We start from the raw sequence: 17850 nt of genomic DNA, 5'->3' as shown, positions 1-17850 counted from the left end.
CCAGTAAAAACTGTACGACACAACGTTAAAGACTGATAGAGATAGAGTAAGAAATAGCCCCATATCGGTCAATATACGGACAAAGTTCAAGATAACAAGGAGAAAAATGGTCAAAGAATACAATAGCCTCTTGAGACAGGTCTGAGGATTTATCTTAATCCTAACCACAATTATATCTCTTCAAAACATGTTCCAGATTGCATTCATTGACGTGGAAGAACCAACAATACAAGGTGGCCCTTTAATTTTTTTGCCACGTGTATTTTATATGTGGTGAGAGCATTACACGGAAACGGCACTTTTTGAGAGATGCCTTCCTTTGTATCCAAAAGTGCCCGTTCGTAAATATATTTAAAATAAAGGAGGTAGTATCAGAAATATCTCAGAACAAAAAAATATTCATTCAGTAAAATTTATTTCGAAGTTTTTATCAATTTTAATTTAGTAAATTTGGAAATTTAATTAAGCAAGTGTCAGGAACATAGTGGAAGTCAAATTTTCTACACCAAACTAATGGAAGCAACCTCTGACGATAAATAAAATCCAAAATAGGCCAGAAACATGAAAAACCTGCGTGATGCTTACGACGAGCGAGCGAGAATTCAATACTCAAGCTGGTAGACTAAGATAACGATTGTATCGAGACATTCTAAAATAATAGTAGCTTAAACAATGTTCAAATAATGTGACTTCAAATAAAATCGGCTACATAAAACAGTGAAAGTACGCGACCTCAGGATGTAAGGCGGTTGCTCTGTGCGCCTGGGCCTTGGGGGTTGACTCTGGCTATCCTAGTTTGTCAAAAATATAAGATTTGTTAACTCCCAAGCCTTAGCCAATGTACCAAATTTCTGGATACCCTTAAGAAATATATATCGAACTATGTTTGCAATTCTAGAAAATAGAAAAATATACCATCAGAGGAAGAGAAAAAAAACCCGAATACGATTAAAACGAGCGTAGCCGAACCGTCAATCGATGACATGGCGCAGTGTGACGTCATAGCTCCCTCCATGTCGTTCCCTCACGTGCTGACCCATCCCCACCACTAAGGTTCAGTACATTAGTAAATTGCAAAACCAAACCTTCCTCTTCTTCAGTACGGCTTTACTTTTTGACAGTCCAGGACGCCTTTAATGCTGTGCTAAGTTACTAAACTCTATTTTGTATCAAGTTAAAAATCCCCCCAACTATTTCAAATGTGCACCATTTATTGATAGAGGAAATAGTTACAAAAAAAAGAAAGAAAAAGATACAGGGATAATTATCGCAAAATTATTTTTACAAAAAAAAATAATTCTGTTCTAGTCAAGAAGTCGAAATAGGAACCTCCCAATAGAGGCAATGTCTGCAGATGCGGTAGGTGCCCGTTTTTACCTTGTATTTGATATAAAAAAACAAATTATACCCTAATACGATTAAAACTATTTTGACTATAACAAAAAAACTATTTTGGCCTCATTTTTATAAAATGAGAAATAGTGAATTGATTTATAGACAATAAAGTAGTTAAAAGAAGATATAACCTTAACCTTATTTACCATTTACAAATAGAATTGATTTCACAAAATAGAATTGATTTTGTCTTTATGTTGCCTCAAATTTTACAAAATTGATTCATGAAAATGATTATATAAAAAAAAAAAAATGAATAACCTTCCCTTAAAATTAATCAATAGAAGTTAAAAATCTTTAAAATCCATTTGTTCACGCCCTTTTATTTATATATATATTATGTATAGGTATATATATATATATATGTACATAATTTTTTTTGAATGAAAAAGTTACTTTATCTTTCCCAGTGTTGTAAGTTTAAATCGCCAGGTTTTGTTTCTAAAAGCTTTAATTTTAAATTATTTCTTGTTTAGTTTTTAAATTCCATATTTAAAAGAAGAATTTTTAAATTTTAAAGAGCAATTCTTTTTGTTTTTTTTTTAAGTTAATTCAGGCCATAATTTAACCTACTCATAGACAATGGCCCCACCTATCCTAAAAAGAAGCTAATTCTGCTATTTGTGGACAAATTAGCTTCTAATTTTAATTTGACTTTTTTTTTAACAACTACTGTTCAGTCTATTTTTTTGTAATTTTCAATTGGTTACTTTACGGTTATAATTTTATATATAAAATGAAGTACTAATTTTTCTATTTTTATTTGATTTGTTCATTTGAAAAAAGGATTTTGAATTGATCATTTTAGGAAGTGAGAAGTGTATGAACCAATTCTCGCTTTATTTTTCTGCTTGTTACATAAATCCAGAAATCGGATTGATTTGGATCTATTGAGTGAAATTGTTCTATTTTATAACTTGGGAATTATGTCTAGTCTTAATTCAATACTATTCCCGCCTCGGCCTCCCGCCCAAAAACCTTCCTAATATAAATTTAACTGAACCAATATGATTAAAAACAAGAAGTAGGAACCCAAAGTGTTATGTAACAATTGTATAATTATTAAAGCACATTTTTACAAAAAAAAATTTTATAGTTAAAAAATCTGGTGTTAATTCACAGTTAAGTGCCACTTTTGGTGTACCATTATTCTTTAATTTATAAATTGTATCCAAGATTTCTTGATACTATACTCGAGTTTAGAATCGTTCATGTTCTGAGTGACTATTTTAAAGGATGTGACTTTTTCCTATTAAACTTCTAAAATTGTTAAAGAAATAATGCTAGATACTTGTTCTATAATGTTTCTGAAAAGTTTTTAAAATAATTTATAGAATTTTTTTGTGGAAATCACAGAAAAAACTTATTGTATTGCCGGTTTATTGATTTTAACTAAAACCCTTTATGTGCACCTAAATCAAATTTAAATTTCTATGAGTTTCCCTTTTTTTGGGGGGGGGATTATTAGTGACCACAAAAACCTCCAAACATGCTATTTAATCTATATGATATCCACACGGAATCCATCTCTTGTATTTGAAACGTTCTCATAATGGAAAAATTGATTTTTGGGTATTTTCTGAAGGAACTACTACCTTTAATTCATACCTCTAATGTTTCACTTATATTAAACAAGCAAAATGTACTGTTTCTTGTGTGAAAAATTCTTATTCTAGCCAGTTGTGGGAGGTTCTTCTAAAAGCAATTTCCACAAAGTTGAAAGCATTATGAGAGTGATTTACCATTGTTAGTTATGAGGACAATCTAGGCCGGATTTAGGTCAATCCTAAGCCAAAAACTGTAATCCTCTGAATCCTTCTTTTGAACTCTTTTTTTGGGGGGAGGATTTGGTTTCTATCCTCGTGGTATGAAAATGGAATATGACCCATAAGATCTATTGTTAAAGATCTCTTTCAGTAAAGTGCTACTTTCATCTTTTGGGGAATTTTAACCACTAAGTTACACAGATGCCTGTCTGTACTAGTCTGAAGTGGAAGAACATGGTCCGTTCTATGGTCCAAGACAATGCGAGACAGAACCTGGGAGCATGAAGGGTTTGTAGTAGCTTGGAACTAATAAATTGCTTCAAAGGAGCCACGATAAAGAGTTTCTTCTTTTGACTGAGTAGAGTACAATCGGTTTGGTAAGTGCAACGCTAGGGCGCGCTTAGATATCCAACCATTTGCATGAACATGGAAATAGCGGTCAAGTTTTGGGTGTTAGAAATGAGAAAAATGTATGGGGGTTAAGGCGTAACCACTATTTAGGTAGCTGTGTTCCGTTTGGCCATTGCTAGGTTTACCACATTCTCAAGAGAACGCTTCTGAGATTTGGAGCTCAGTAATGTCGTAGATAATTGAATTGCCTTACTTTTAGGGTAAGGGATCCTTAGTTGCTTTTGGAGGATATGAAATTAGTACCACATTAAGCGCAGATCTGCCTCTCGTGAGCATTCCAGTAAGCAAGAGTAAAGATGAGAATTGCAGAGTTTTTTCAATAGTTCACTTTTCCCTTTTAATTCCATTGTCGCTTCAAAAAAAAAAAATGTTCCAATAAAGACTTTACATGAACTAAGTTACCAAGAAATAGCCTAACCTTCTTTTTCCTGAATTTACCCAGTAGGAACTGTTAAGGTTACCTCTAAACTCCTTTGAACAGGTTACTATTCCGCCGCCTGTATTAAGTACTTAAAATTATATAACTTTAAGGTTCAAAATAATGGTTTTGTTTTTACTTCTTCTACACCATTGTAAAAATAATATTAAAAATCATACTGAGTGAATGTGATAAAATCGTTTTTACATAGTTTTTTATGTCCTGTCCTGTAATATCTTTGTAAATCATTACTCAAAAATAGAAAAAAAAATGGTGGAATACCTCCAAAAGAACCGGCAAGCTTTTTGGGATAAAAAAAAAAGGTTACCTACAGTTAAAATGTAGCATTACTGATTTATTTTAGTTTTTCAGTTTCTCGAAAAAGACACGATTTTCTTAAATACTCATTAATATATCGACAATATTTGTATTTCTAGTAAAATTATTTTTAGAACAGATTCTGGGCGATTGGTATATGATCAGACAATCCTCTATTTTTACTATTTCAGTTTAATGTACGGCTCTATCATTTCTATAATAATAGAGCGAATTAAAATTAGTTGCTAAATTTTCGATTTACAGAAAAAATTTGAGACATGAGTAGTTTTGGCCATAAGAAAGTCGATGTTGATGTTAAAACATCAGTTTTTCGTTACCTTCCAGCTTATCTCAGTTTTATTTTTGAGTGTATATCTCAATTAAATTTATGAAGATACAACGCTTTAAAAAAAATTTAGGTTACACAATTTTTATAATAACGTATATTCTGTGTAGCTTCTTTAGTGCTAGATTAATATTGTGGCAATTGTCAATGTATTGTATGGGTGGATTGAAGGACATTTACGCGCATGCGTATTAAGCCAAAACTCATTCACACCTTACCTAACTGGCCAGTTTAACTCTGCTCTGTACCTGCCTAATATAATTCGTTGGCCTAAACTAAAATTAGTTGTTTTACTATAACTTTTTGCTTTTAAATATATTATTGTGTTTACCTCAAAAAATTTTTTTTTTTTAAATTGGGAGATTTGAGTTTATTTGCGATATTTTGTTAAAACATAGACCTTTCTTTAAACATATAATTTCAGAGATCCTCTAAACACATGTAATTTATATTTAAATAAATATTTCCGTTTTAAACTAAATTACGAAAATTAGACACTTCATTTAGACCAAGTAAAATACTGTTTAGTTTATTCAAACTTAGACAACCAATAGTTCTGCTTTACTAAAACGATGTTCCAATTCTATTTTTTCGACAATACCTTCAAAGAATTTCGGACCACTCCCATAAGTAGCCAAAAGGGATAGTCCAAGCAATATATACTTTTTAAGAAATATATTTTTTTGGGTAGGCTACTCAGTCAGCGTAAAAGAAAATGGTACGCTATTTTGAGTATCAATGAAAGAATCAAATTGATAATTATATAAAAATTTGATGTCTACTGATTGGAGTAGATTACTTTTTTAAAAAACTATTTTTTATCTAGAAAACGGTAAAAAAAAAATTATTTGGAAAATGACTCACGACTACTTCAACTGAAATCACCGAGTGATAGAATTAATTACAGAATAAAATATGCATTGCATAAGCAAAAGGATTTAGTTCAGGGCTATAGTAATTCGATTAAAAGAAAAAAGTTGCACAGTAAATGATATGTTTACGTATAGAATCTGGGTTAATTTTTTTGACATCGCTTTGCCAACCTCACAAATCGGTTTTACAATACAATCGATTAATGCGATGCGATTATAAGCAACAGTTGCGATTTTTTTGTACAGCCTCTTTTCTGGAATAAGAACAAGTATTACGAATGAATGGATTTTGATAATTTTTTTGGTTTCCCAAGGTACTATTTAATGGTTTTTTAGAAATTTAAATTCTCTCTTACTCTACTAATTATGAGAAGGTATTTTGCAATCGTATAGATTTTTTTATAGGGATGAAATATTAATTATGAAAATATTTTCGCTATCGCAATACTGATTGTTCTTACTCAGATATCTATAAAGATGGCTGATAAAGGTTAGGTTCTAACCTACAATTAATTCGGAGATTAACCTACAATTAATTAGGCAGTAAATTAAGTGAAATATATAAGTATGATCATCTTAACTTTAAAAGAACAATACAGGAAATACAGATTCTATATTTAGTTTAAAGTGCTTAATACTAAGCGACCATTTGCAATAAAGCTTGGGTCAAAATTTACCTACCAAAATTACACCTTCACTGTGTTGATTTTTCTGTATTTATTTTTCTTAGACTTACTCTAAAAACTAATCAGTTTTATTTTCGAGTCAAAGTACATAGTTCTTAGTTAACACTTAGATTTGAAACCTGTGATTTTTTTTTTTTTAGAGGGGGGTGTTCTAAAATATAATGATGCTTCATTATAAACTGTTATTTCTCTATATATAATACAGGTCTTAACACCAAAAATGTTTATGGGTTACCAAAAATCCAAATTGAAGGAATATCCATTCTCTGGATGTGGATTTTGTTACAGTTGGATGTGTGTCCTCCGCCCTAGGCAATTGCCAAAGGGCTTCAATATAAACATGATAATACAAACCTAAATTATGTTAGGCCTATTACTTTTTTGTGACTTTTTCTTATTCTTTTTTTTGTTTTTTCAAAGTGTTAAGAGAGGTTCGGCGGTAATTAGTTGGGATATAGTATGTAGTGGTCCTATATTAAATTGTACTCTGCGTATTGAGATAGTTATGTGTCCAATTTGGTAAACGTGCGACTGTCTGTTGACGTCACTGCCTGAGCCGTCCTCTACGCTAACTCTTGACTGGATCTATGTTATGTTCTTTAATGTACAAGTTCCGTTCTATATCTCTAGAATGGGATTATTCCCCAGACTGACCTTGAGATTAGAATTTAAATTTTTTAAAAAATTATATTGTATATCTTAAAATTTTCTTAACAATTTTATATTCTCTTAGCCCATTTAAGAGGAAGTAGGACAATCGTTCAGGCTATTGATTTTTTTTTTTATTTGAGTCTTCACTAAAAATTCACGTTTTGACGTCTGCTGCTAATGAAAAAGGGTTCCCCTCATTTTCGGATCTTCTTCTATCATTAGAGGTAGATTTATCAGAATAGTACAAAGATTTCAACTTCAATTATGTTACCCTCTCGCATTGTAACACTTGTTTTACACAGTGGCGTGTGTGTGACTAAACGGAAAGTCGCATAAAATTTTAGATTTGATTTAGATTAGCAGGAATTAATATTAATAAGTTTTTCAAATAGCCAACTGGATTATGCCGCCTTACTGAGTGGAATTTTTTGTTTTTCTCGAGATTTCCTTGTAAATTGCTTTAATGAGTTTCATTTTATTTCCTGCACTCCAATGCATATGCATCTAGATCTATTTTATGTCTACTTTCCATTTAAAATATTTTTTACAGGAAAATTCATTTATAAATTCTTTTATTTTTTTAACGTTAAGCAATTTTTGTGAGTAATCTATGTGATTTGCTAGAATTTAGAAGTTAAAAGGAATTTAAGTGATCGGAAATCTCATTTTTGCTTAATTGTTTTCGCGATAATTGTTTTTAGATGTATTTTCGTGAAAGCGGAAATTTTTAAGACTTAAATTCAAATTTTGTTACTACTGAGTATTCTATCTGTCTTAAAGTTCTTGTAATTTAAATATTATGCTAAAATTTAACAAGAAAATTTATGAACATGAGTTATTATTAGTTTTGTATTTAAGGCTTCTGAGGTTATTGGCGCCCAGACACTGGACAGTAAGCTGTAAGAAGCTCCTAGAAAGACTTAAGGACAGCAGCTGGATTCGAACCCGTTACAATCCAGTGTTTGCTAACCATTCAGCTAAACCATTCCGTTTTTTAGTTTATTCTTCCTCTTACCACTTATAAGTGGTAGTTTTACAGTCGTGCATATTTTTCAATTTTGATTTTTCACCTTAATTATCGCTGAACTCCTTAGGGGGACCCCCCCCTGAATTAAAAAAAAAAAGTGGCTTGTATAAATTTGTTCTATTTCTCTCCCAATGGTGTGTGTGTTCTTGGTTAGCGTATATCCAAAATTGGTGTGTGGGTATGAGAATATTTGTAAAACGAAATATGCTAGAAAAATCAAAACATAATTTTCCTTGTTAATATTGTCGTTTTTCACGTTTAGTTTTTGTTTCGCCAAATGAGGCTTTGCTGAATTGATATCTCAATTATTATTATTATTATTATTATTATTATTATTATTATTATTATTTTTCATACTTTTCCTTAAATAAAATAAATATTTTATATATATTTATTTTTTATTTTTATAGTTTCTAAAATACTTTAGACTTGTAAAAATCACAAATTTTTGCTATGTCCGCTAAGAAAATTGTACAAGTGGACAAATCTCTTATCTCGGCCTAACTTACTGATCTCTGTTTTGTGATAGTAAACAGAGATATGAATTTTATTATTATTGTTTATTATGTTTAAATTGAGTGATTAATTTAGATAAGACACTCGAAATTCTTATTCTAACTTTAATAATATCATTTTCCTATTATTATTATTATTTTTTCTTAATTAAGGCCTTAATATTACTTAAAGATAAGTCTGATAATTTAACAGTTTTATAATCTGTGTTTGGCTGTGGAGTACTTGCACAGCCTTGGCCTCGCTGATAACAAATGTTTGTGCCCAGTGTGCCGATATATTAATCTAATATACCCTATGGTGCTTCTAATGTGCCACATTAAGTAGAATTTTTAGAGATCTACCATCCATATTATGTTGAATAGTAACTACATTCATGCCACTGAACTGCTCAAAGTTAGTCGAATTACAGATGAATTTTCCAAATGATTAAAAAATTCAACGAAATGTATTCTACAAAGATAGAATGTTGAACCATGCATGTTATTATTTCTTTTTCAGTAATTCTTAATTACATTATCAACAAAAATTTACAATTTGCAGGCGTCACGATAGCCGAGCGGTTAGAGGCGAGACCTGTAATGCTAATATGTATTGTGTGGTACTGGGTTCAATTCCAGGTCTACGCCTTGGATTTTATTTAATGGTTAATAAAAAGAAGTTTACAGTAAAGTATGTTTGCTAGTCGCCTCCGTCCACGACGCCACATAATTGGGTAGTTGGACGTTAAGCCCTGCCTGAAAAAATAGGCATTATTTTACTTTACATTCAATTTTCACCAGCGATTCTTGATTATGCTTCTTGTATCTTGTTGCACTTCTTACAATTATATTTACTCCTATTTTTCAATGTTAAGACATTAAGGCCGTTTTGGGTTCTACTGTCCATTTTTTTTTTTCACAAAATTATTCCATTTTCTTGCTGCCTTTATCACGGCCTAGCCTCTTTTGAAGCTCTGAATACAATAATTAGTGCCAAATTGACAAAAATATATTTAATATCATCCGAAAGAGGGAAATTTTGTGAGTGTTAGAGGTGGCTGCGGCAAGCTTGCTTCATTTAGTTTAGTAAAGCAGGAAGGTTAAAGAGGTAGGTTATCACGGTACAAGTTCTGTAGCCCAAGCACCGCAAAAGAGATTTATTGTGTGACTTCTCTAAGTATGAAGTAATTCACTCTTATTTTAGGGTCTAGATACTTTCCAAATGTGAGTTTTTGCAGTATATATCCACAGATCTCGTAAGTACTAAATAATTCAATTTGCTAAGACAGGATATGAAAAGATGGTTTTACTTAGGGCGCCCTGTAGCAAGGGTCCTATGTTTAAACTTCCTTCCTGAGAAGTTGACCCTCTTAGTCCTTCACTTCCCCCTCCCCCCCAAAAAAGCCCTCTAAAACTGAAAAATCGATTAACTAAAATGACATTTATGGTTGGTTATATTGTAAAGATTATTGCTGATTTGATGAAGTTAACTAAAACACATAACAAAAATTTGCGATTTTTCAAACAGCCATTTTTCGATTTTGAGTTTTGTTGACCATACCACAAACATACACTAGTTTGCAGACAAATTTGGGAGAGAAAAAACTTTTTTGGAATCACGTAACCTCAACTTCAATTTTATCGGTAAGAAAAATTTATGAACTTAGATGCAATCGCAATGTTTTGGTCTTACCTAGGGCTGTAAGAGATAGTAATAGAAAAAAAACAACCTAATTTGAGAGGGATTTCTTTGAATAGGTGTGCCGCCAGAGCGTCTGCAAGGCACACGCCCTGGTGTCAGTATTCCACAACTAAGAGCGTTAGAATCGATAAACCTGTGTCTATTATTGGACTGTATTCGTGAGCCGCGCTGAACGCATGGTGGGAATCCATTGTAAATATCTTATAATAGGTGATAGTAAATCTGCTTTTAAAGAAAGCCTACTCTTAACCAAAACAGATCTATTTAACTGCGAAATACTAAAAAGTTTCAGAAAAATACTACAAAAAAAGAAAAAAAAAATATGATGCGAACACTTACAATTCTATATAACTATTCTATATAACCTAATTTCAAGCTCTATGCCCAACAGGACTTGGGTGGCTCCTGAGTTGAACTTGTAGGTTTTATGCTGGCTATAAGTAATTACGTACCTAGGAGCTGAGAAACTCTTTGAATAACCATCAGGTTGTACGAGTGGATGTCCGTCCATGTACTAGACCCTTCCATATTGGCCCAAATTTTTGGTAGCAAAGTATCTCAAACTTACTCTAAAAGCTATCTACTACCTCTATTCGTCTCACCAACACAGACTGGGAAAAGTTGATAGCAATTTTGAATATCAGGGTGCATGGGGTTCTATCTGCCGGACACCTTTTTAGTGTGTAGCGACAATCGAACCATAACCGTATACCAAATTCGATCTTTCCGAGACACACAGTGGCCTTGCGCTAAAAAATAAGAAGTTTTTTCATTTTCAGGTGACCTCAAAAAATGTATTAAGTAAAGTCAAGTAAACGCCTATTTTTTCAGGCGGGGCTTAACGTCCAATTACCATTTACTAGGTGTAGTGGACGGAGGCGACTAGCAAACATACTTTACTGTAAATTTCTTTTATTAACCATTAAATAAAATCCAAGGCCTAAAGACCGGGAATCGAACCCAGTACCACAATGCATATTAGCTTTGCAGGTCTTGCCTCTTAACCCGCTCGGCTACTGTGGCGCCTTTGTATTACTAGAATAAACCTAATTTTGAACATTTAACACGATTCTATTATTAGGAACAATAAGAATTCTTTAATGATCAATTAAGATCCGTCCAGTTTTACTTACTTCGGCAATGCTACGAGAATAAGTTAAAAATTTTCTGAATTGTCTTTTACTATCTATACTGTCAATGCCAGATGATTGGTTGGCCTAATTATGCTTCCTGAAACTATTAAATGGCGCAGAGTCTGCTTCATATGCTGACATAAATATTGTCCTGAATCTTGCAAAAAAAAAAAATAATAAGGTTTTTGTACTATTTCAGTTCTATTCCAAAAGTGTGTTATCTTCTTTTAAACTTAACTACAACATAAAGAAATTGAGACTAATTGCTTAAATTACGAAAGGCAAAATATTGAATTCTATAATAACTTTTGAATTTAATTTTTCTTAATAACAGAAAACCCATAGTCTCCGCTATTTTTTATTTAGTTAAAAATAGAACTTGTTACGTTTCAGCTGTCACGCCAGCCCTTTTTAAATCTGAATGTTCATTGAACATTAATTTTATTTTATTACAAAAAAAAAAGAATAAATAAAACAAATTTTTAACTTAACATTATTTTTTTTAAAATTTAACTTAAACATTAAATTTCCATTAATCATAGTCAAAAGTATTTTTTATTACCTTTACTGTAATTTAATTTTTAATGTGTTGTCTGGTAGTAGTTATTTTATATTGGATTTATTCGCTAGTATTTTCTTAATGTGTGTGTTATCGCTTTATTGAATGAAAACGTGATTTTTATTTGCATTAATCAATTACAAGTTTGTTTACTACAATATTTTATGTATGTACATTCAAGTATAAAGTGGGCTGACGTAACAGCTGAAACCTAACCTGTACTATTGTTAGATAACTAAATAGTAGTGGACACTATCGTGATTTTCTGTTATTATTCAAAAGTGGGAGGGAAAAATAGTTCACAATAATAAGAAAAAAAAAAGTACTGTAACATTTATTTCATTAGTAAAAGATATAAATTCCAATAGGATGAAAAAATAATTGCCATTTCAGTCGAATAAAATTTATTCTGCCAAGCTTTCGACCTAGGGACTAGGTCATCTTTAGGGCTAATTTAGAAAGTAATACTATTACATTTCAGGGTTGGTGTGTCTTCTGTATTGTCTGTTCATGGCAATTATATTTTCATCCTATTTGAAACTTATGAATCAGTCACCAAAAAAAATGAACAACGATATAAATTCCATTTGTAGGCTGTGCTGAAAAGAAAAAAAGAAATATTACATACGTTTCTGTGATTGTGCCCGACTTCTTCAAATTGTAAATTGAGATGAAACTTTTAGAAGTTATAAAAATACTGCTCCACAGAGAAATCAGTTGATCCAAATTCTAAAATAAATATATAAAATATAAAAATAAATAAAAAGCTGAATAATCAGTTTAACCTTGTTCAATTAGTCTGCCCATAGAGATTTCTAATTTCAATATAATCTCTATGTATCTAGTGTTTATTTAGCTTAAATATTTATTTTTCACCGATTTAGTTTAATGTTAATTTTTAAGTTTTGAATTTTTTTTGTTCCTAATATTAGTCAGGCCATTAAAATACAAGCAGAAGATGATTTATTTGGCAATGGCCAGAGAGATTGTTTGCTCTTAACACCTTTTAATTGTTGCTCGACGTTTCTGATGCTATTGTGCCATTCATCAGGAGCTTCTGGAAATTTCCTTCAGAATTTTTTTACGTTAAGTACACTAATGATATGTGATAATTTGAACAAACAAGATAAAGTAGGGGGAATTACAAGAAAAAAATTTATCTGAAAATTGAGACAGATTCACACAGCATAATGGAAGATAACGACTAATAAATCATAAAAATTCTGTTAGATGCGTCTTATTAAGGATGCTCCAATAGATTCTGAGATTTTTTTTTTTTTATTAGCAAATATCTAAAATTAGAATACTGGCTGAAATTTTAATATTTCGATTTGGTCTCACCAAAGGACCCAATGAGCGGCCAGAATCCTTGAAACTGTGAAGACCAGTTTACTGAATGATTTTTATTTTTTAATAAACTAGGCTTATTTATTGTACACAAGCAGCTCTATAACTTTTAGTAAAACAATTTCCCAATAAATTTATAGGGTGCTTTCGTGAAGGTGTTTCGCTTCCCTCTCAAATAATAATGTTTTAGTTGAATGGTAAGTTCTAGCTTTTATAAGTTATGAAAGAGAAATAAATGTATAGCTTTTCTTATCTAAATTTGACGTTAAATTCTATTTGGAAACTCGCATCTGGTCTCCAACCGCAAGTAATTGCATTTATAACCACGATGCCCAAGACTTGCGGGGTAACTCCCCTTGTAATTTTTTCTTTCTTGGTTAAAACCTTGGCTTCGAACTTTCAGCGTAGTTATGTAACGTTATTTCTTATAAAATATTGCCAATAATGAATTTCCCACTATAGCTACTAGTTTTCTCTAAAACAATTTCAGTTAGTGGTTAACATCTATTACATGAATTTATAGGTTATGTTATAGTTATGAATTTTAATAGATTACATTTAATATGTCTAATAGATTAACAAAGTTTTAATAAATTTATTAATATTTTGCTTTAAAAAATCCACACTCACTGTTTGTGAATCCAGTTCCTTACTGACAATAAATCTATTTTTGAATGTTCGTTTCTTACCATAAAACAGTTGTTTTCTGTGCTTCCATATTGACTTATCCATACGATTACTGGGTGCGGTGCGGTGGAAAATCAAACCTGTTTGGAAATCAATACAATGCTTGTACATATCAAAATCATTCACTTATGGACTCAAAAACCGTCATTTCTTCTTATTTTTTTATTTATTTTAAAATAACACCGCACCGCATTCTCCCATTCTTATAAGAAAGGATGCGACTCTGAAGCGAAAAAATAATAATAATTCAAAACAGAATAAGTTTTTTGCCATTATTAGTTTTTAAGAATTTCTATTCAATTTAATTCTTTAGCTAGAAACAATATTTTTCGTGATCATGGAGGCCTCAAAAATTGTACAACACTGGCCTACACTCTAATTCATTTAAATATAGAGTAAGCAAGATTGATTTCCAGTTGAACTAGGTCTCGTGGCGCTAATGACAAAGGCAGTGGATTCGCCAAAAAAAAACTAGATCTCGTCTACTAAAGCACTGTTCTAACGTTTAATTGCTTACTTTATTAGCTGTGACCAATCGCCTGGACTAATGCATCGTCACGTGAAGTCAATATCTAGAATAGATTCGGCGTATTTAGTATTAGGATATCTAGTTTACAACTAACTCTATTGGGCTTACAGTGGTGACATATTCCTTTGCGCAAATTACACTTAGAGATAAATGATCTTCTGCAAAGTATGTAATTTTCTGTAAATTTTTAGCTGATTTTATGTATGAACATTGTAATAAAACTGACTGTTCAAGAAAGCATAAACAAAATTAGCGAAAAACTCATACCTGTCTGTATTTTTTAAAAAATTCTCTTAAAGGTCAACCTCAGTAAAAATGAATTGTTTCCAGAGTAAATGTTTAACAAAAAAATAACTTACGAGACCTACTGGAGTGGAATTAAAGATTGTTTACTTTAATGAGTAAAGTAATCGCCTATTTTTTTAGGCGGAGCTTAACGTCCAACTAATTTAATTACCAATTAGATGTCGTGAACTGAGGTGGAAGCTCATACTTCACTACAAACAATTTTTCTAACAAATAAAAAGTAGTCATATGCGGAATTCGAACTAGGGATCTCCCAGTTCTTACAAAGCCACGCTCTTGACCACTAGTTCAACACCCTCCCCTACTTGAAAGAGTATGAAGAATATGGTGTGCACACACACACACACACGACTTTTAAAACTATTCTAAATGGTTTAACAACACTAATTTTCTTCATATTCCGAACATTTAAATTCTTACCAACATTATATCGTTTGTAAAACTGTACATTACAGGAAAGCCTGGAAAGAGTGTACAAAAATTTTAAAATAAGTTGTAAGTTTTTAATTAAAACGAGATGCTAATACATTAGTCAAGGTATTCTTTATAACTATAATATTTGCTAAATTTTAGTAAATTCCAACATTGGTGCACCATAATAAAAGGATTTTTGGAATGCGAGGCCTCCCAGAACTTCTTCTTAAAATCAATAGTAAAGCTAGAAAGAAATAGTTGATTAGATTCTCATTTCCGGATCTCAATTTTCTTCACACTTAGAATTGGAGCCAAATATTTAACTCTTACTATAATCAATGATCATTGGTTGATTACACAATCCGTTAGAGAAGAAATGCACGCATAATACCTACCTATTTCACTCTTCTTTCCTCACCTAGAAAAGAGGTGCCGAAGAATTCATCCATTGGATGATCAAATGTTACTGTGGAACTAATAGAGGAAGTAAGCGGTCTTGACGATCCAAACTGACAGTGTTTTGTACCTGAAAAGTTCGTTCAACTTATTATTAGATGCAAAAAAAAATAAAAAATAGATTAAATCTTCGGAGCCATTTCAAAAAACCCTCTCTTGAAGGTTGCATTTCGGTTTTACCACCTCTACAAAACCTTTTTGTCTTGCCTCAGGCGGCGCCTAAACGAAATATTAACTTTCTGACAAACTATTTTAAAAAACAATTTTTACTTACTCAGATGAATCCAAAACATTTACTTCCAAAATTAAAAATATACGAGGTGTAAAAAAAAAAATGAAAAATTTTCTACTTAGTTTTCGCTATCATTTTGGTTTTGATTTTGTTTTAGTGTGTAATGTTTAATTTTTTGTTCTTGTTTTTGTTTTTCTTTGTTTTGTTTTTGTTTTGATGTATGATTTTTTTTTGTCTACAACTTTTTTTGTAGCATGGACGGACCGACTCGTACAGAGTTGCCACAGTGGCTGCGATCAATGATGACAACCGAACCGCTGATGGCAAAGCAAAGGTAGAATTGCTCACCACAAGGGAATTATCAGATTTAAAAAAAAAAAATCATTCCCTTAGGTTATACTCACGCCTACAATTTATATTATCTCTATAATGTCTTTAAAAAAGAGAGAGAGAAGAGAATGCTTTTTTGGTTTTGGGAGTTTAACACAAACACACTTTTTAAAAAGCAAAGAAAATGTTCACCAGGAATTTAAACATCCGAAACAAAAATATACACTGCTACTCAAAAATGATCAAATTCCTTTTTTAAAAAAGTTTAATGCCAGAAAGATGTGAATTTATCTTTGAATCCATTATTTGATTTTCCATCGTTTTACATAGTTGCTAATCTTCTACTCCCACCTTAAATCCGATGCACAAGCATTTCATAATCCGCTCAAAGATTCCAATATGATGACTGCTCATAATTTGATTGAGACACCATGAAAGACGAGGCAAGCAACGATTGTGAAAAATCAGTTTAGAAAAATTGACGATTTCAGAACTTGCTTTCTCTAGGGAGGTGAAGTAACGTATTCCTTAAAGATCTAATCGCAGTGCTCTCTCATAAACCGTTGTCTAAATACTCACTGTATCACAGTCAACTGTCACACAGTCTTCTGTGGGGCCGAAGAAGTAGAGATTATCTGTTATGAGCCCTATTACGTGGACCTTAAACGGGGCTGCCCTGTATTGGAACCAACCAGGAGTCTTTTCTGTGCATGGCTCGGAGTCTTATTACTAGGTCCTGATCGGTCTCCTTAATCAACATTTAAGACTGCCGAAAAGTCAAAAAAGTGAATGCTTTGAAGCCGTCCATTCCTTGGAATCTAGACACACTTTATATCTAACATCTGGTTCGGGACGAATAAAAGGGAAAGAAGGCGCATGATTCGGTCAATTTGTTTTAACTTTAGAAAACTCCTATGCGAGCTGTTACCTAGACTAGAAGCACATACTTGATAGAAATAAATCTTCCACCCTTCTGAACCGTTAAATTACGAAGTAAATTTCAAGGTGAAACTACAAGAATTTGGTGCTTTCAGCGTACCCACTTCGGCGTAAAGAAGAGTCTGCAGAAGGATTATTATTTTCGCCCTTGAAGAGGGGCTGAGTCCTAGCCAACCAAAGTCACTCTTAGTCCACATAGCGACTCCTTAAAGAAAAGTGATTAACACATACGAGCCACGTTTGGGACTGAAGTCCAGTAACTGACTTGGGTTACCTTAAAGTAAAACGATGCCCTAATTTTGAGAAGCAGTGTTATATTTAAGAAGACTGCATGTATTTGGTGGAAGATATTTAACTTCACGAATATTCACTTATTATATTCTTAATATTCTGTATCTTTATCACTTTTTACTTGCTCACCCTCTGTATTTATTATCTATTATGTTTTTGATTAATAATTTCATTATTCATTATAATTAACATTGTAATTTAGCTTCTCCTGCATGTATTATTTTTAAAAGAGTCTCCTGACTGTCATAAATGGTTACATACAGGAATATGAGATAAAACTCAACAAGAGAATCATTGCTGAACTGTATTAAATACTGATTTAAGATTTGTGTACAAACTGGTAAGAGATTTTTAGAGCAGTGTAAGCTCACAACGAAATCACCACTAACTAATAGCCAATTTGAGAAACATTGGTGAAACCAGACTAAACAAACTTTTAAGGGACATCACAAATACTGTAAATATGGTCTTAATCCTGAAACAAAACTGGTAACTATATACAGTTAGAGTTGAGCTCACTGATTAAAATTTCATGTCTTGA

General features: G+C 31.9%; 1 protein-coding gene across 3 annotated transcripts in view; it reads left to right on the top strand.

Annotated features, from left to right (window-relative positions):
• Positions 1 to 1098: 1098 nt before the first annotated feature.
• The window catches only part of Atpalpha (sodium/potassium-transporting ATPase subunit alpha), a 54521-nt gene continuing 37769 nt past the window's right edge, over positions 1099 to 17850 (top strand). For 2 of the 3 annotated variants that reach the window (XM_074137945.1, XM_074137943.1), the window contains exons 1-2: positions 1099 to 1359; positions 16003 to 16083. In XM_074137945.1, coding sequence (XP_073994046.1) covers positions 1345 to 1359; positions 16003 to 16083 — 96 coding nt within the window. In that variant the 5' untranslated portion in view covers positions 1099 to 1344. The remainder of the gene's footprint in view (positions 1360 to 16002; positions 16084 to 17850) is intronic. The other variant, XM_074137946.1, reaches the window with a different exon arrangement.

This window comes from Rhodnius prolixus, unplaced genomic scaffold (genome assembly GCF_049639745.1).
Source record: "Rhodnius prolixus isolate KJV_2025 unplaced genomic scaffold, Rpr scaffold_11, whole genome shotgun sequence".
Lineage (NCBI taxonomy): Eukaryota > Metazoa > Arthropoda > Insecta > Hemiptera > Reduviidae > Rhodnius > Rhodnius prolixus.
Note: the sequence above shows the minus strand (reverse complement) of the source record. Positions and strands in the feature narration are given on the sequence as shown.